This window comes from Rhinoderma darwinii, chromosome 5 (genome assembly GCF_050947455.1).
Source record: "Rhinoderma darwinii isolate aRhiDar2 chromosome 5, aRhiDar2.hap1, whole genome shotgun sequence".
Lineage (NCBI taxonomy): Eukaryota > Metazoa > Chordata > Amphibia > Anura > Rhinodermatidae > Rhinoderma > Rhinoderma darwinii.
This window is the reverse complement of record NC_134691.1, coordinates 249103209-249124002: the sequence shown is the minus strand read 5'-3', so window position 1 is coordinate 249124002 and position 20794 is coordinate 249103209. Positions and strand designations below refer to the sequence as shown.

Sequence of the window (20794 nt, the reverse complement as noted above, 5' to 3'; positions counted from 1 at the left end):
AAGGTAGCTTTATATGCACCACGCGGATAAAAAAGCCGCCAATGTGTTCAGGGTCAGAGGGCACAAATGACGTAATCAGTGCACAGATCTCCAATGAAACAGAAAAACATGTCTAAGAACAAATAATTACATTAATGTTTAAACAAACAACAATGTTGACACATTGTGACATTCACAGGTTAGTTGAAATGAAAAAAATAAATAAAATCAATAAATAAATGAATAAATGGAAACATGAGGGAAGGTAGTCCACAAATAAAAACGCCCGAAAACCACCGCCCGATAACTGCAAAAGACCAATACTATAATAAGAGCAGCTAAATAGTAAAAATGACCAAAGCGACAATATATATAAAATACTTAATAAATAGATCTAAAACTAAAAAATGCATAAATGTACATTCAGTTAGGTCAAAAACCTATTAGCATATTGAATAATCAACGGATATATTGGAATAGATATAATATGTAATTCAGTTTACATATTTATATCTATATATTAATTTGCAAATCAGTTTACATATTTATATCTATAGACTCTTTTGGTTTATTACTGTATACAATTGTTGTCGATCTTTAGATTATTTTTCTGGAGAGATTTATGTGTGTTTATATTTGAATGTGTTAATATTGTTGCCCCAACATTAATGTAATTTGTTGTTCTTAGACACTTTTTTTCTGTTGGAATCGAGAGACTAGAGAGATATATGTGTATTTATTATTCATATATACTTATTTTTGCTGTTATTGGCAACATGTTTTTTCTGTAGTCTAATGGTATATGTACACACTACAAACTTCTTTTAGTCCGGTTTTCTTGTTCTCCGGAGCTGTCCGTGGTTCTGATTCTCGAACGGCTATGTGGGAGCCAGTTTGGTTTGCCGGGTTTCTGCATTTTTCTTTTTATTAGTGCAGACAATCGTCTGCATTTTTTCTGTGCATTGTAGTTTTAATTATATCCATTTAATACATTCATTGATTACTCATTATGCTAAGAGGTTTTGATTTTTCAAAATGTACATTCATGCATCTTTTATCGCTTTCGATCTTTCATATATTTTAGTAGTATATTTTAGTAGTACAATGGTATAATGGTCGGTGTACACATTCTAAACTTTTTTTCTTGGGTCCGGTTATTTATTTATTTCTTTCCCCTGAGCTGTCCATGGTTCTGATTCTCGAGCGGCTATGTGGGTGCCTGGTTATTGTATTGCCGGGTTCTGCTTTTTTTCCCGGCATTATTGCAGATATTTGTTTCACACATGTTATCGGTTAATGTTAATTATAATTATATCTATTCCAATATATCCGTTGATTATTCAATATGCTAATAGGTTTTTGACCTAACTGAATGTACATTTATGCATTTTTTAGTTTTAGATCTATTTATTAAGTATTTTATATATATTGTCGCTTTGGTCATTTTTACTATTTAGCTGCTCTTATTATAGTATTGGTCTTTTGCAGTTATCGGGCGGTGGTTTTCGGGCGTTTTTATTTGTGGACTACCTTCCCTCATGTTTCCATTTATTCATTTATTTATTGATTCATTTATTTTTTTCATTTCAACTAACCTGTAAATGTCACGATGTGTCAACATTGTTGTTTGTTTAAACATTGTAATTTGTTGTTCTTAGACATGTTTTTCTGTTTCATTGGAGATCTGTGCACGGATTACGTCATTTGTGCCCTCTGACCCTGAACACATTGGCGGCTTTTTTTATCCGCGTGGTGCATATAAAGCTACCTTGTTTTAACTGCAATTCATATGGCCTGAGGAAGATGCCGGTGCGGCATTGAAACGCGTAGCCTTCTTACTAATAAATACTATTATCAATTTCTGCATCCTTATTGAGTAGCAGCGCCGTGGTTACATCCCTCTTCTTTCTACCTCAAAATTACCTGAAATGTTTTACGGCATAGTATGGAGTCGCACGCCTTACAAGAACCACATCTAAAAGGTGCCCTTGATGTCATGCGGTAACCATGAAGTAAAGGAGGTGGATTGCAGGTGGCTGTGTACCAAACGGTCCCTTATGTTTCTACCCCTCCTGTAAGTCACCATTGGTCTATCCCCCACCATGCTTCCAATATCGGGGTCGGTTTTCAGGATACCCCAGTAGTCTCCGAGTATCCTTATCACTTCCCTATTGAATGAGTCAAAGGTCCCTATGATGCGTATCTGCTCATCAAGCGACAGCTTTCTAGGAATGAGCAAATCACTTTGATTGTTATTTAGAGCATGTTGATACGATGATCTCAACACCTTCTGGGGGTACCCTCTCCGACGGAATCTATTTTGTAGATCTGTTGCAGCTATCTTAAAGTCTGATGGTCGAGCAATTCCTGCGTACCCTTAAATACTGCCCCTTAGGTATGCCTTTTTCAGGGGTCCAGGATGCCAGCTCTCCCACCTGAGTAGACTATTGATCGCTGTGTTCTTCCTAAATACACTGGTTTGGATACACCTTTGTGTATACATTCTTGTGTATATTAATATCAAGGAACGTTATTTTGTGGTCATTGATCTCAGAGGTGAAAAATAGCCCCATCTCGTTGACGATGGCCACAAATTCATTGAACTGTTCCCTGGCTCCCGTCCAGAGAATCAGGACATAGTCAATGAATCTTAGCCACAAGGTAATCAGGGAAGTCCATCTCTCCATGTCCTCACTGAACACAACTTTCCTCTCCCACCAGCCCAGGTACAAGTTGGCATAGGAGGGGGCACGGGGACAGCCCATAGCCACCCCCCTGAGCTGCTGGTAGTAGTATCTGCCATCGAACAGTAAGAAGTTGTGTTCAAGGACAAATCTGAGTAGGTAGACTACGAACTCATTATGAGCCTGAAATTGTATTCCCCTTTCATTAAGGAAATCCCCTACAGCCCTACATTCTGATTCATGGGGTATAGAGGTATAGAGGGCCTCAACGTCTAGTGAGGCCAGATAGACTCCGGAATCACATCTGATTCCTTCAAGTCTACTTGGTACATCCATAGTGTTTCTCACATAGGATGGGAGAGTCAACACCAGGGGTTTGAGGATTTGATCTATGTAGAGACCAGCATTTTGGGTCAAATGGTCTACCCCTGAAACAATGGGGCGCCCCTCGAGGGGAGATGTGCCTTTGTGCACCTTGGGTAAGCTGTAGAAAGTCGAATATTGTGGATGGTCGACAAGGCTAAATCTTTGTTCATCAGAACTGCGTAAATTCAGAGATTTGCCCTGATTTACTAATTCCTTGAGGATGTTGCCAAAGATCTTCATTGGGTCACTAGGCAGAATACGATAGCAATCTGGGTCTCTCAGAACTCGATGATCCGAGACTCCCTAATAGAAGGCTCAGGGCCAATTACCATCAGGGGAGGAATTCCACCCGTACAAACCAACGAGGTAGAGGTAAAAATCCCAACCGAGAGGGTTTTTTTTTTTAGACAGGAATCAACCTATCTCAGAGTACCTCCTGCTACACCGGAGAGAAACCTAATCTCTAGTTAGAAGGAGGGTGATTTTCAGATTATGAATCTCTCATCACGACTTTTGACTACAGAGACCACCAGCATCTTAACCCCTTCCCGCACCTTGACGTTAATGCACGTCAAGGTGAGCAGTAAGTTCGTCACAATGACAGTTGGAATGCAGTATACTACGTGTGCAGTGTAATGTATTCCAGCAGTGATCAGAGCTGCAAGTCCAAGTGTCCACTAGTGGGACAAGAGAAAAAAGTAAAAAAAAAAAAAAAAAAAAGCGATATAAACAAGAACTGCTTTTTTTCCTATAATAAGTCTTTTATTATAGGAAAAAAAAATGAATACATAAAAAAAAAAAAGTACCCACATTTGGAAACACCACGTTCGTAACGACCCCAACTATAAAACTATAATATTATTTTTCCCGCACGGTGAACACCGCAAAAAAAAATAAACGAAAAACAATGCCAGAATAAAAAGTGATCAAAAGTCGCATGTACCCCAAAATAGTAGCGATAAAAACTACAACCCGTCCCGCAAAAAACAAGCCCTTACACAGCTTTTTTGTCTGAAAAATAAAAAAAAACTTATGGCTCTCAGAATACGAGGACACAAAAAATAAAATTTATTTTCCAAATAAGTTATTTTATTGCGCAAACGCTGCAAAACATAAAATAACGATATCCATATGGTATCGCTGTAATCGTACCGACCCGCAGAATAAAATATAATGGTCATTTATGGCCCAGGGTGAACGCTGTAAAAAAAAAAAAAAAAAAAAATCATTGTCAGAATTGATGGTTTTTGGTCACCTGGCTTGCCAAAAAATTGAATAAAAAGTGATAAAAAAAAAATGGCATGTACCCCAAAATGGTAACAATGAAATCTACAGATTGTCCCGCAAAGAATAAGCCCTCACACAGCTCCGGTGGTGAAAAAATAAAAAAGTTCTGGCTCCCAGAATATGGCGATGCAAAATGTGCAGTGCTCCAAAAGCGGATAAGATCAGGCGCCATTTATAAGTGCCACAAAGGCCACATATCTGCAGATTATTATTTATTTACCACATTATTATTTATTTACCCCATTATTATGCCCCTGATGTACTCTGCCCAGTCTACATTTGCCCCCACATTTTAAACTGAAATACCAGCAAAACGGCAGAGATACTACCAAGCAAAATCAGCGCTCCAAAAGCCAAATGGCGTCCCTCCCTTCTGAGCCCTACAGCGTGCCCAAACAGCCGTTTACGTCCACAGATATGGCATCGCCATACCCGGGAGAACCCGGTTAAAATTTTATGAAGTATTTGTGGCACCAACTGGGCACAACATATAGTGCACTAAAATGGCACATCAGTGGAAAATTTTAATTTTCACTCTGCACCATCCGCTGCGCATTAAACCCTTGGCGCACCATGACTTAACATGTCGTGGTGTGGGGGGTGATACATGGAGCATCTCACGCGCTGAGCCCGTGCCATACACTGCGGGTGTCAGCTGTGTATTACAGCTGATACCCAGGACTAACGGACAGAAACAGCGATCGCGCTGTTACAGGTGCCTGTAAAAATCACAATATACAGTGTATTCTACCAGTGATCGAACGATTGCTTGTTCATGTCTCCTAGGGGGACTAATAAAATGTGTACAAACAAAAGTAAATAGTTATTATTAGTGCAAAAAATTCAATAAATATTTTAAGTCCAAAAAGAAACCCTTTCACATTTTTTCTCTAAAGTAATGTAAAAAAATTTAAAATATACACAAAATTGGTATCGCTGCGTCCGTAAAAGTCCAAGCTATTACAATATACCATTATTGAACTCGCACAGTGAACGCCGTGAAAAATAAAGAATTTTAAACTGCAAAATCAGTTTTTTGGTCACCCTGGCTCTACCAAAAAATTTAATAAAAAGTGCTCAAAAAGTCTTATGTACCAAAAAATGGTACCAATAAAAACTACAGCTCATCTCGCAAAAAATAAGCCCTCACACCACTCTATTGACGGAAAAATAAAAAAGTTGTGGCTCTCGGAAACTCGCCAGGATAAGGGAGGGGGGATTCTGTGAGCACACTAGAGCGTGTGTGTTTACACCAAATTTGCAGCATAAAGCAATGTGGTTGCTTTACCACATGCCAATGCTGCAATTTTGGGAATTGCTCCCTCTAGTGACCAGTACAGGGAAATGTTATAAATTAGAATCTAATTTATAATATTTCCTGACTTGTGAAAAAATTATAACAATGTCTAATCATGTATACACTGTTTAACTAAAAAAAAAAAAAATTCTAGCGACACATTCCCTTTAACCCCTTAATGACCAGGCCATTTTGCGCGTTAATGACCAAGGATTATTTTTTGTTTTTTCACGGTCGCATTCCAAGAGTCGTAACTATTTTTTATTCCGCCGACATAGCCGTATAAGGGCTTGTTTTTTGCGGGACGAGTTGTATTTTGTAATTGTACCATTTTTAGACGCTTCTAATATGTTTATTAACTTTTATTAACTTTATTTTAGGAGAGAATTGAAAATAAGCAGTTATTCCAGCATTGATTTTCACATTATAAATTTACACCGTTTACTATGGGTCGGCACGATTACGGGGATACCAAATATGTAAAGGATTTATATGTTTTCCTGCGTTTGCACAATAAAAAGCCTTTTAGAAAAAAATTACTTGTTTTTGCATCACTGCATTCCAAGAGACATAATTTTTTTATTTTTCCTTCAATGTGGCCGTATGTGGGCTTGATTTTTGCGGGCCAATGTGTAGTTTTCCAATATACTGCAGTCCACAGGTGCATGATATCAAATAGACCACTCCTCTAGTTTTGCAGTTAATAAACCATCTTGTTGCCATTAACCCCTTCCCGCCGCAGCCCTTTTTTAGATTTTCATTTTCGTTTTTTCCTCCCCCACCTTCCAAAAGCCATAACGTCTTTATTTTTCCGTCGATATAGTACTATGAGGGCTTGATTTTTGCGGGACGAGTTGTAGTTTTTCGTAGCACCATTTATTTTGCCATATAATGTACTAGGAAATGGGCAAAAAAATTATTTGTGGGGTAGAAAATGAAAAAAACAAAACAGCGATTCCTCCATGGTTTTTTGCACGCCGTTTTTACGGAATTCACTGTGCAATTAAAACATGTTAACTCTATTCTGTGGGTCAATACAATTGCGGCGATACCAAATATATAGTTTTTTCTATATTTTACAAGTTAAAATCTAAGGGTATGTGCACACACACTAATTACGTCCGTAATTGACGGACGTATTTCGGCCGCAAGTCCCGGACCGAACACAGTGCAGGGAGCCGGGCTCCTAGCATCATACTTATGTACGATGCTAGGAGTCGCTGCCTCGCTGCAGGACAACTGTCCCGTACTGAAAACATGATTACAGTACGGGACAGTTGTCCGGCAGTGAGGCAGGGACACCTAGCATCGTATATAACTATGATGTAGGAGCCCGGCTCCCTGCACTGTGTTCGGTCCGGTACTTGCGGCCGAAATACGTCCGTCAATTAGTGTGTGTGCACATACCCTAAGTGTAAAAAAGAAAACTTATTTTGTGTAGCCAAATTCAGAGAACCACAACTTTTTTTTTTTCGTCGATTAAGTGGTATGAGGGCTTATTTGCCGGATAAGCTGTAGTTTTTAATAATACCATTTTGGTGCAAATACGACGGTTTGATCATTTTTATTTCATTTTTTGTGGGAGATTAGGTGACCAAAAAATAGAGATTCTGGCGTTTACAATAAAAAATTTTTACGGCGTTCACCGTACGGGTTAAATATTGATATATTGTAATAGTTCAGACGGACGCGGCAATACCAATTATGTTTATTTATTTTTTACTATGCTCTAGGGAGAAAATGGGAAAAGGGTTTTTTATTTTGAACTTAAGATTTTTATTTTAATTTTTTTTATACAAAAAAAAAAAAACAAATAATTTTTACTTTTTTTATTGGTCCCCCTAGGGGACTTCAACCAGCGATCGCTTGCACGATATAGGTGTATAAAGATGGCGGACCTGGGGGTCTTCATTATGCCCCCAGGCAGCCATAGCAACCATCAAAACATAGGAAGAAAGGAAGAAGGAGCACCCCAACATTTGTAAAGCAATTTCTCCCAAGTACGGCAATACTCCATACGTGGTCATAAACTTCTGTTTGGACACACGTCAGGGCTTAGAATGGCAGCAGCGCTTCTTGGCATGAAGATTTGCTTGATTGGCTTTTATGCGCCACGTCATATTTGCAGAGCCCCTGAGGTACCAGTAGAGTGGAAACCCCTGAGAAGTGACTCCATTTTGGAAACGACACCTCTCAGGGCATTCATCTAGGGGTGTAGTGAGCATTTTGACCCCACAGGTGTTTCATAGATTTTATTAGAATTAGGCAGTAAAAATGAAAAACATTTTTTTACACATATGTTGTGTTCGCTCCCAATTTTTTATTTTCACGAGGGGTACTAGGAGAATTTGAGTAACAAATTGTGTGGTGTTTTTTCTCCTGAGTATGGGAATACCCAATGAATGGCCCTAAACTGCTTTTGGGCACATGGCAGAGCTCAAAATAGGAGCGCCATTTGGCTTATAGAGCGCAGATTTCGCTGGAGTGGTGTACGGGCACCATGTTGCTTTTGCAGAGCCCCTGAGGTACGAGAGTACAGTGGAAAAACCTGAAAAGTGACCCCATTTTGTAAAATACACCCCCTCAAGAAATGTATCATTTGCATGGACATATGACAGGGCTGAGGAGTGAAAGAGCAAATGCACATTTGAAACCTATATTGGTGATTTTCGCAGTATTGGCCCACAACTGCAGGGCTCTGAGGTCAAATAGTTAAACTAACCTCCAAGTAGTGAACTCTATTTTGGAAACTGCATCCCTCAAGCCATTTTTTAAGTGGTGTAGTGAGTATTTTGACCCCACAGGATTTTTTTCTTATTTATTTGAAACAAATGCTCAGCGGAGGGTGAAAAGTGAAAATTGCAATTTTCCACTGATATGTCATTTTAGTGCCCGAATATGTGGTGCTTAGTTTGCGCCACTGCAGGCAAATCTCTCAAAAACCATTAAAGCAGGTTCTCCCGGGTATTGAGATGCCATATATGTGGACGTAAACTGCAGTTTTGGCACGCTGTAGGGTTCAGAAGAGAGGGAGCGTCATTTGGCTTTTGGAGCACAGATTTTGCTTGGTAACAGTTCTGTTCGGGGTTTTACTGGTGTTTCAATTTATAATGTGGGGGCATATGTAAGCTGTGCGGAGTACATCAGGGCATAATAATGCGGTAAATAAATAATAATCCGCAGATATGTGGCCAGTGTCGCACTGATAAATGGGGCCCAATCCTATCCGCTTTTGGAACACTGCACATTTTGTGTCTGCATATTCTGAGAGCCAGAACTTTATTTTTTCTCCACCGGAGCTGTGCAATGGGGTTATATGTTGTGTGAAAATCTGTGGTTATCATTGGTACCATTTTGGGGTACATGCAATGTTTTTGCGCTATAAATTACATTTACTTTATTCTGCAGGTCGATACGATTACGGTGATACCAAATGTATATAGTTTTTTATATTTTACAGCGTTTGCACAATAAAGCTACTTTTTTAAAATCATTTAGTTTTTGTATCACCATATTCTGAGAGCCATAGGTTTTTTATTTTTCCGTCAAAAAAGCTGTGGGAGGGCTTGTTTTTTGCGGGACGGGCTGTAGTTTTGATTGGTACAATTTTGGGGTACCTGCAACATTTCGATCACTTTTCATTCTGTTTTGTGTGGGGTGGTAAATAAAAAACAATTCCAGAATCACTCTTTTGTTAAACGTGATATCTTTATAGATTGGGTCGTTACGGACGCGGCGATACCAAATGTGTACTTTTTTAATGTTTTCAGTTTTTCCCTATAATAAAAGAATTCGTATGTTTGTTTTATTAACTTTAAACTTTTTTACAACATTTTTATGAACTTTTTTTTTAGTCCCACTAGGGGACTTGAAGGCATGAATCCCTGATCGCTATTCTAATACACTACATAGTGCAGTGTATTAGAGATGTCAGTTATTCACTGACAGCAAGCCTATTAGGCTTCAACTCCAGGTGGGGCCTAACAGGCTTCCGTATTAGGCAGACCAGGAGGCCATTGTTAGGCCTCTGGTTGCAATAGCAACCATCGGCAACGATCTAACCACCGCGATGCAGCGATCACTTTGGATCGCTGCATCTAAGGGGTTAATCGACAGGATTGGAGGCTTGCTTCGGTCCTGGCCGTTACATCAGTGTGTTAGCTGTGACAAACAGCTGACACCCGCAGATTAAGGCGCAGGCTCAGCTTCTGGTAGTATGCCTTTTAGGCCCCGCCTCCGGGCAGGACCGAAAAGACTTCCTTCTTTGGCAGACCAGGAGGCAAATAGGCCTCTGGTTGCCATAGCAACCACCGGCATCCCGGCGACAGCGCTGCCGACAGGCTAGAAACCACCTAGATGCAGCGTTCACTTCTGATCGCTGCATCTAAGGGGTTAAATCGGCAGGATCGGAGGCTAGCTCCGGTCCTGGCCGTTACAGCGGGATGTCAGCTATAATATACAGCTGACACCCACTGGTGATGGCGCTGGCTCAGCTTTGAGCCCGCTCTATCACCTACAGTTACGCGAGAAGGCGCTAATACATTACCGCTGATGTCGTAACTACGTGATTGGGCGGGAAGGAGTTAAAATGAATTACAGCAAACACACATGCAAAGATAAATACATAAAATACCTGTTGTTTAGTAGAATATTTGAGCATTTAATGTCTCTGTGCAAAAAATTCTTCTTGTGACAGTAGTCCAAACCTTCCATAAGTTGCTTCATGAAAGACTTAATATGAAGTTCGTTGAAATGCACCAACCCAGATTCCAGCAGACCCATCAGGTCATGGTCCATATATTCAAATACCAGGTAAAATGCACCTGTAACAATTGAAAAAGACAATATGGAGTTTATAGTTTTATTACAGTCAAATCATGGAGACCTTGTGCGTGTTCAAATTGTCATCTACAACAATCTTCACACAAAAATGTGTCTATGCAAGCCAGGTAGCATGCAGATATTGTTCTATCTGGTGGGGATTTGAACCACACAAAGGGTCATATTTTCGGATGTAACTGGAATCAGCCTAAAGGTCACATTTACTAAGCTCTGAATACTTTTCTGCTCAGAAAAGTGGAGGTGAGGTATAACAGGCAAACCTGTCACGGGACAGGGAAACCTGTCGCAGCTCAGCATCTGCAACGTATTTGTCAACATGAATGAGAACGCTGCATAGAAATTGAATACTGGTGCACCACTTGGCAGAGCACCAATATTCGTAAATATGTCCCAACATCTCCAGGACAACAATGAATCCTACTAAAAGCAGAAGGGAATGGGATCATCAGAATGTCTCAGTAATGTAACACCAGGTATTGGGCTTGTAATTAGAAAAATCATATTTGGACATCGAAAATATAAAATAGGTGGTTCACAATTTTATAGAAGACCACCAGTGGAAACAACTTTCCATGTCTGCATTCCCCACCTGACTGTATACCACACTATGTATAATGTACTTACTTTTTAAAATGCTGCCTTGTTTGGAGGCTTTTTCAAAGTACAACTTGATTTTTAGTTTTCCCCTGCTTTCTCTTTACTTTGTCATCAATCCCATGATGCTTCAGCAATGCATCTCATGACCAGCTAAAGACCATACCATTTCTGCATGCTGGCCGACACAGATTATCATTCTCTCTATATTCTCCTAAATAAGCTGAAAAACCATAAGTATATAGACAGAGAGGCTGACTTATATTATACCTGTGTGACAGGAACCTGTCTAAGTATCAGTGGTAGCTGATGATAGAAGTTTCTGTCTCCCCCTGGGCAAAACTAGTGTGGTACAAGACCTGCTGAAGCCTGTGACGGGTGACACATAGATCTTCACAGACTCAAGTAGAGAAAGTGTGTCACCAAGCCCGATTCACACTGCTGCTAAGCAACCATAACAGTCTGATATATAGAGATAGCAGCAGCAAGAAAAAAAATAACAGGCGAGACATTGATACATGGAACACCATAATGGTACACATGGGAAAGTTTCGTTTTGGCCGGAGTGTCCCTTTAAGGGTTTTAACCCTTTAATGACCAGCCTATTTTAAACCTTAATGACCAAGCTATTTAAGTTTTTCCATCATTGAATTCCAGGAGCTATAACTTTTATTTTCGCGTCGACGTAGCTGTATAAGGTCTTGGTTTTTGCGGGACAAGTTGTATTTTCTTAAACCCCTGAAATTGTGCCACTTTTTTGCGTCCTAAATCTATGCCGTTTACAGGTGTGGTATAAATAACACAATAGCTTTATTCAGCGGGTTGTTACGATTGTAACGATACCAAATTTATATAGATTTTTGTATGTTTTACTACTTTTACACAGTAAAAACACTGTTCAAAAATATTTGTTTTTGTGTCTCCATATTTGAAGTCATAACTTTTTTTTATTGTTCAGCTGATGCAGCTGTGAGGGCTTTTTTTGCGGGACGACTTGTTTTTATCAGTACCATTTTGGAGTAGATGCGACTTTTTGATCACTTAAGTCAGGATTCACAGAAAACAGCAATTTTTCTATTGTTTTTTAGTGTATTTTTTTTTCGGCGTTCACCGTGAGGGTTAAATAATGTAATAGCTTTATAGTTGGGGGGAGTTACGGACGTGGCGATACCAAATATGTGTAACTTTTTTACTTTATTTTGATTTTTTAATAAAGCATTTTGTAAGGGTAAAACTTGGGTTTTTCAATTTTTGTAAACTTTTTTACTAGTTCCACTAGGTGACTTTAATATGTGAAGATCCGATCGCTTTCAGAATACACTGCAAAACTTTTGTATTGCAGTGTATTACTGCCTGTTTAAAACGGACAGGCCTCTGGCATGGCCTAGAAGGCATTTACTACAGGCAAACCTGGGGGCCTTTATTAAGCCTGCGGCTGCCATAGAAGACAGACACTCGGCGATCTTATCGCCGGGTGCTGGTGGAATGAGAGGGAGCTCCCTCCCTCTTTCCAAAATAACTCAGATGCGGCGCTCGCTATTGAGCACCGCATCTGAGGGGTTAAATGGGCGAGAATGATACAGATACTGATCTCACCCATTCGAGCAGGGATGCCCCCAGCCCTCAGCTACCTCTGGTAGCTGAGCAGGGAGATTTGACAGCTCCCTGCTCGGTTTACTTATTCTGATGCAGCTCCGTGAAAGAAGTATGCATCAGAATAAAGCCCATTAGTGGCCACCGTGAAAAGACGTATTGGCGGTCACTAACTGGTTACATGTTGGGCTCAAAGAGCTTCATAACAATTCTTAATTTTCTAGTATGTTCCTTTCATTCCATGTTTCTGTAAAACCCATTTCAGAATACACATTTCACACATTCCATGTCTAAGTATAGCGTGTGTGTATATATATATATATATATATATATATATATATATATATATACACACACACACACACACACACACACACACACACACACACACACACACAGTGAAGGAAATAAGTATTTGATCCCTTGCTGATTTTGTACGTTTGCCCACTGTCAAAGACATGAACAGTCTAGAATTTTTAGGCTAGGTTAATTTTATCAGTGAGAGATAGGATTATATTTAAAAAAAACAAAACAGAAAATCAGTCAAAATGAGATATATTTATTTGCATTGTGAACAGAGAAATAAGTATTTGATCCCCTACCAACCATTAAGAGTTCAGCCTCCTCCAGACCAGTTACACGCTCCAAATCAACTTGGTGCCTGCATTAAAGACAGCTGTCTTAAATGGTCACCTGTATAAAAGACTCCTGTCCACAGACTCAATTAATCAGTCTGACTCTAACCTCTACAACATGGGCAAGACCAAAGAGCTTTCTAAGGATGTCAGGGACAAGATCATAGACCTGCACAAGGCTGGAATGGGCTACAAAACCATAAGTAAGACACTGGGTGAGAAGGAGACAACTGTTGGTGCAATAGTAAGAAAATGGAAGACATACAAAATGACTGTCAATCGACATCGATCTGGGGCTCCATGCAAAATCTCACCTCGTGGGGTATCCTTGATCCTGAGGAAGGTGAGAGCTCAGCCGAAAACTACCCAGGGGGGAACTTGTTAATGATCTCAAGGCAGCTGGGACCACAGTAACCAAGAAAACCATTGGTAACACATTACGCCGTAATGCATTAAAATCCTGCAAGGTGCCCCTGCTCAAGAAGGCACATGTACAGGCCCATCTGAAGTTTGCAAATGAACATCTGGATGATTCTGAGAGTGATTGGGAGAAGGTGCTGTGGTCAGATGAGACTAAAATTGAGCTCTTTGGCATTAACTCAACTCGCCGTGTTTGGAGGAAGAGAAATGCTGCCTATGACCCAAAGAACACCGTCCCCACTGTCAAGCATGGAGGTGGAAACATAATGTTTTGAGGGCGTTTCTCTGCTAAGGGCACAGGACTACTTCACCGCATCAATGGGAGAATGGATGGAGCCATGTACCGTCAAATCCTGAGTGACAACCTCCTTCTCTCCACCAGGACATTAAAAATGGCTCGTGGCTGGGTCTTCCAGCACGACAATGACCCGAAACATACAGCCAAGGCAACAAAGGAGTGGCTCAAAAAGAAGCACATTAAGGTCATGGAGAGGCCTTGCCAGTCTTCAGACCTTAATCCCATCGAAAACTTATGGAGGGAGCTGAAGATCCGAGTTACAAAGAGACCGCCTCGAAATCTTAATGGATTTACAGATGATCGGCAAAGAGGAGTGGGCCAAAATTCCATCTAACATGTGTGCAAACCTCATCATCAAATACAAAAAACATCTGACTGCTGTGCTTTCCAACAAGGGCTTTGCCACCAAGTATTAAGTCTTGTTTGCCAAAGGGATCAAATACTTATTTCTGTGTGCACAATGCAAATAAATATATATAATTTTGACTATGTGATTCTGTATTTTTTTTAATATAATCTCTCACTGGTAAAATTAACCTAGCCTAAAAATTCTAGACTGTTCATGTCTTTGACAGTGGGCAAACTTACAAAATCAGCAAGGGATCAAATACTTATTTCCTTCATTGTATATTTTTTTCTCTACGGTTATTAATGTTCAATCTTTAATTTGATTCCTTTTTATTACGTTCTACAGAACTAACTTTCTGGATGCTCACTTATAATCATTCTTGTTATTTATTATCCTACCAAGTTATTCTATGAATATAGTGGATTTGGTAGATTAACTGGTTCCGGACCGCCCACGGTAATTATACAGCAGGCGGTCAAGGCCCTTAAAATCCACGCCATAGTGTACCTACTGTGGGTACTTCAGCTGGCTGACCGAGAGATGAGGCAGCTAAATGTCAGGTGTCCGGGAGTCAGTGACTGCCGGGCAACCTTGAGATTAGATAGAAGCCGTTTTTACTGCTTCTGTCTTCTCTGATCTCAATGAGAGCTGTGTAAAGAATAGAAGCAGCAGCAATGCCTCTATTGGTTCCAGTGAAAATGTGACTTGTCACATGATCGCCGGGATGCTTTTAGTGGAAGACTGCTGCTGGGTCTAAGTAGACCCAGCACAGCCTTATAAGTGACAAGACACACTATAAGAGGGCCGATTTCCCCTGTAACTGGGGCTGTGCAGCCCCAGTTACAGTGGAAAAATGGTGTCAAAGAAAAAGAAAATAAAGTCCCCAAATGTTTTTCGGACCTTTGAGGGACAAGCCAGAATAACAAAAAAAAAACTAAGTAAAATAAGGTGCACATAAACGAAGTCAAAAAAACACACATAAATTAGCCTCCCTAGAAAAAAGCCCCTGCCCCACACCAATCATTGTCATAATGCTAGCCCTGACGCATTTAATATATCTAAATTTTAGGTAGACAATGACTATCAGAAATAAAAGGTCTATTTTAGGCTATGTTCCCACAGACATGTTTTGCACAGTGGTTTGACAAAAACTTGTCAAAACACTCTGTTTTTTTTCCTGTTTCTGACTGATTGAAATGGGGTTTTGGAGGCGGAAACTGGCTAAATTTTTACCGCGACGTCTTTTTTTTGCTCGCGGTAAAAAAAAAAAAAAACTCGTCCACCTCCCATTCAAATCAATGGGAGGCATTTTGGGGCGGTTTTTGAAGTTTCGCGGCGCGGTTTCCGCGTCAAAAAACTCTGTGTGAACATAGCCTTAGAGTAAAACTATAATGTGCCTAGAAAAAAAAAATTTGCAGAAAAGTAAAAGAATATTTTTTACCATTTTAAAGAGGCTCTGTCACCAGATTTTGCAACCCCCATCTGCTATTGCAGCAGATAGGCGCTGCAATGTAGATTACAGTAACGTTTTTATTTTTTAAAAACGAGCATTTTTGGCCAAGTTATGACCATTTTTGTATTTATGCAAATGAGGCTTGCAAAAGTCCAAGTGGGCGTGTTTATAGTAAAAGTACAACTGGGCGTGTATGATGTGCGTACATCGGGGCGTTTTTACTACTTTTACTAGCTGGGCGTTCTGACGAGAAGTAACATCCACTTCTCTTCTGAACGCCCAGCTTCTGGCAGTGCAGATCTGTGACGTCACTCACTTCCTGCCCCAGTTCCTGCATCGTGTCGGCCACATCGGCACCAGAGGCTACAGTTGATTCTGCAGCAGCATCAGCGTTTGCAGGTAAGTAGCTACATCGACTTACCTGCAAACGCTAATGCTGCTGCAGAATCAACTGTAGCCTCTGGTGCCGATGTGTCCTCGCTCGTCCGACACGATGCAGGACCTGTGAGTGACGTCACAGGGTGATCTCTCGAGAACACGCTGTGTGTCTGCACTGCCAGAAGCTGGGCGTTGTGAAGAGAAGTGGATGATACTTCTCGTCAGAACGCCCAGCTAGTAAAAGTAGTAAAAACGCCCCGATGTACGCACATAATACACGCCCACTTGGACTTTTGCAAGCCTCATTTGCATAAATACAAAAATGGTCATAACTTGGCCAAAAATGCTCGTTTTTAAAAAATAAAAACGTTACTGTAATCTACATTGCAGCGCCTATCTGCTGCAATAGCAGATAGGGGTTGCAAAATCTGGTGACAGAGCCTCTTTAAAACTAGAAGCCTAAAAATTCTTAAAAAAAAATTTTACAAAAAAGGTGGTGTCTGAAAAATCACGAACCTACGGTCTACAAAAATATAAAAATAAAACAATGTGCAAAAAGCACATCGCTAGGCCAACAAAAAACCGTTATAAAAGTTTAACTAACGCGTGTTAAAAATGGCTAAACGGTGCTTGGTCTTGTAGGCTCAAAACAGCCCGGTTATGAACTGGTTAAAAGCACCCATTGTAGAATAATGTTAGAAGAAACTAAACCTTTATCTTTCTTGAAGTCTACAGCATCCTCCTTGTCTGTGACGATCTCCTTCATGTTAATAATGCTCTGGTGGGTGAGTTGTCGAAGAATTTTAATTTCACGTATAGCGGTGATAGGGAAACCTTCTTTCTCATTATCCAAACGCACTTTCTTTAGAGCCACCATTTCTCCTGAAAAAAAAAACCCAAAAAAGGACAAAATTACCGGATCACAAAAAAAAGAGGTGGCATATAACGGACCTTCAGGGAGATGGTGGGCATTATAGAAAAACTTCCTCATACCAAACTGCCATAAAAATGGCATCCCTATTGCAAGACAGGAATTACACAGCATAGGACACATAGGTCATCATATAATTGAAAACGTGCAGATCTTTCTTGTTATTGGACAAATCAAGCAAGAAAAATAAGAATTAATACTGGTAATAGTACACAGGTAGGTAACACTGGAACACAATCTGCCATCCTGGAACAAGAGAAACAGAATATTTGGCAATGATAAATTGTCAATATTAGACTGGATTCACACAGGACAGTTTCTCCTCTACAAAATCTGCACGTGCGATTTATTTTGTTGCGGATATCACACCTTCAACATTAAAAAGAAAAAAAAAATAATTTTTACAAAAAAAAAAGGACGAAATCCGACGTGACCATCCAGAACAGATTGAGAATGATGCAGATTTCAAGTCTGCAGCAAGCTCAGATTTCCTTGCGGAAAATGTTCAGCGGAATTTGGATGAGATTCGTTCAAATCTAATCTACATGGCTGGTGCCATTATCTGCAGGGGAAATCTGCAGAATTTCTTTCCCGTGTGTATTCAGAATTATGGTCATGCAAGCAGTCGTGAATGGGAAAAAAAAAAAAAAATTACATATGAATCTATGCCACAAACAAAGCTTCTATCCACTAAACTGTAAATTCATGAAAACATTAGCACATACACTACCGTTCAAAAGTTTAGGGTCACTTAGAAATTTCCTTATTTTTGCAAGAAAAGCACAGTTTTTTTCAATGAAGAGAACATTAAATGAATCAGAAATACACTCTATACATTGTTAATGTGCTAAATGACTATTCTAGCTGCAAACATCTGGTTTTTAATGCAATATCTACATAGGTGTAGAGAGGCCCATTTCCAGCAACCATCACTCCAGTGTTCTAATGGTACATTGTGTTTGCTAACTGTGTTAGAAGGCTAATGGAGGATTAGAAAACACTTGAAAACCCTTGTGCAATTATATTAGCGCCGCTGTAAACAGTTTTGCTGTTTAGAGGAGCTATAAAACTGACCTTCCTTTGAGCTAGTTGAGAATCTGGAGCATTACATTTGTGGGTTCGATTAAACTCTCAAAATGGCTAGAAAAAGAGAGCTTTCATGTGAAACTCCAGTGTCTATTCTTGTTCTTAGAAAGGAGGGCTATTCCATGCGAGAAATTGCCAAGAAACTGAAGATTTCCTACAACGGTGTGTACAACTCCCTTCAGAGGACAGCACAAACAGGCTCTAACCAGAGTAGAAAGAGAAGTGGGAGGCCCCGCTGCACAACTGAGCAATAAGACAAGTACATTAGAGTCTCTAGTTTGAGAAATAGACGCCTCACAGGTCCTCAACTGGCAGCTTCATTAAATAGTACCCGCAAAACGCCAGTGTCCACGTCTACAGTGAAGTGGCGACTCCGGGATGCTGGCCTTCAGGGCAGAGTGTCAAAGAAAAGGCCATATCTGAGGCTGGCTAATAAAAGGAAAAGATTAATATGGGCAGAAGCGCACAGACATTGGACAGAGGAAGATTGGAAAAAAGTGTTATGGACAGACGAATCCAAGTTTGAGGTGTTTGGATCCTACAGAAGAATATTTGTGAGATGCAGAACAACTGAGAAGATGCTGGAAGAGTGCCTGACACCATCTGTCAAGCATGGTGGAGGTAATGTGATGGTCTGGGGTTGCTTTTGTGCTGGTAAAGTGGGAGATTTGTACAAGGTAAAAGGGATTTTGAATAAGGAAGGCTATCACTCCATTTTGCAACGCCATGCCATACCCTGTGGACAGCGCTTGATTGGAGCCAATTTCATCCTGCAACAGGACAATGACCCAAAGCACACCTCCAAATTATGCAAGAACTATTTAGGGAAGAAGCAGGCAGCTGGTATTCTATCTGTAATGGAGTGGCCAGCGGAGTCACCAGATCTAAACCCCATAGAGCTGTTGTGGGAGCAGCTTGACAGTATGGAACGCAAGAAGTGCCCATCAAGCCAATCCAACTTGTGGGAGGGGCTTCTGGAAGCATGGGGTGAAATTTCTCCCGATTACCTCAGCAAATTAACAGCTAGAATGCCAAAGGTCTGCAATGCTGGAATTGCTGCAAATGGAGCATTCTCTGACGAAAGCAAAGTTTGAAGGAGAAAATTATTATTTCAAATAAAAATCATTATTTCTAACCTCGTCAATGTCTTGACTATTTTCTAGTCATTTTGCAACTCATTTGATAAATATAAGTGTGAGTTTTCATGGAAAATACAAAATTGTCTGGGTGACCCCAAACTTTTGAACGGTAGTGTAAATTTAAAGGTTTTAAACGCTTTAAAATAATTTATAAGCGAGAAGACACCATATGTCCTCAAGCAGAGCTTAAAAATAATAAAAATAAAGTATTAAAAAGTATCATTTGGGACTGAAGTGTTTTAGTTTTACAATAGCTGGAAATCACTGTCCAAGATGATAAAACCATTAAAAGCAATAGGTTTATTCCGCTCTTTCTGAGGGCAGCATAAAGTAATGCCAGACACTGACTTCAGAACGGTCACTTACATTGAAGTTTATGAAAACTACTGAATGGTACACTTTATCTTCTGCAGTGCATGTTTAGGAGATGCGACTCCCCTGCCGATGATTGACTGTTTTCTGCCCATACGGTGAATAGGGAGAAAGCTGCCAATCAACAGGGGGTGGGCGGTGCTAGCCCAAATTCCTGAATAACTAGTACTACATATTGAACTAAGTGGTCCTAGATATGAACGTGTTCCGGCTAGTCCTGCTTAACCGCTGTTGATTTGCAGCTTTCTCCCTATGCACAGTATGGGGAGAAAGCTATTAGTCATTGTCAGGCGGTCATGAATTTGTGCTGCAGAAGTGACTTTTATAAAAACGACTGATCTACAAAAGTAAAGCCTTATTTCATCCGTACGAATGTTCGTCTTGCGTTCAGTGCATTCCATGCGTCAGTTTTTGCATCCGTATGTCATTAAAAAAAAATAATCCGTAAAAAAAACAAGTCTCAATCGTTTCACAATTTTGTTCTCACCAACAGGAAGGTTACATGATTGCTCAGATACCATATTTCTTTTACCGCATAGAGATCTTTGAAAAACAGATGTCGCCTGCGTGCTGTCCATTGTTTTTCACACACCTATAGGCTTCATTGGCCAAGTCTGGTCCGCAAAAACGGACTCGAAAAGGGCATGTGGTGTTTCTCGTAATGAACAAAAGAAAAAATAATAATAATTCTGTATGAATAGCGTTCACTGGAATGGGTAAGTGTGTTGTCCGTTGTTAAAACTGACAGCTCACGGCCGAGAAATACGTTAGTGTGAGTAAGGTAAGTGACAGCGGTGGAACCGGGGTCTCTGTCACTACTTTATGCTGCATGCAGATAGAACAGCATAAACGGTTGCCAAACTTCCTTTAAAAGGGGTTATCCAGGGACCAAAAATTGCAGAAACTGTATTGCATTAATATTTTTATGTAAAAAGAAGTCACTAACTAATGTACTTTAATTTAAAATTCGGTACTAAAATGGTGCCGTTCAAACCCGGTTAATTGTTCCCGGACGTCCTGTAGCTTTTCTAAAATTGATGACGTGCCGACACGGCCCCACGTGACAGAGCTTGCATCCTGTGCGGTTTGTG

The 20794-nt window shown here is 40.1% G+C and overlaps 1 protein-coding gene across 1 annotated transcript in view; it reads right to left on the bottom strand.

The window, feature by feature from the left end:
- The window catches only part of CDK13 (cyclin dependent kinase 13), a 172570-nt gene that overhangs the window by 93401 nt on the left and 58375 nt on the right, over positions 1-20794 (bottom strand). The window contains exons 5-6 of the mRNA XM_075827037.1: positions 16887-17057; positions 10247-10436 (exon numbers count right to left, since the gene is read on the bottom strand). Coding sequence (XP_075683152.1) covers positions 10247-10436; positions 16887-17057 — 361 coding nt within the window. The remainder of the gene's footprint in view (positions 1-10246; positions 10437-16886; positions 17058-20794) is intronic.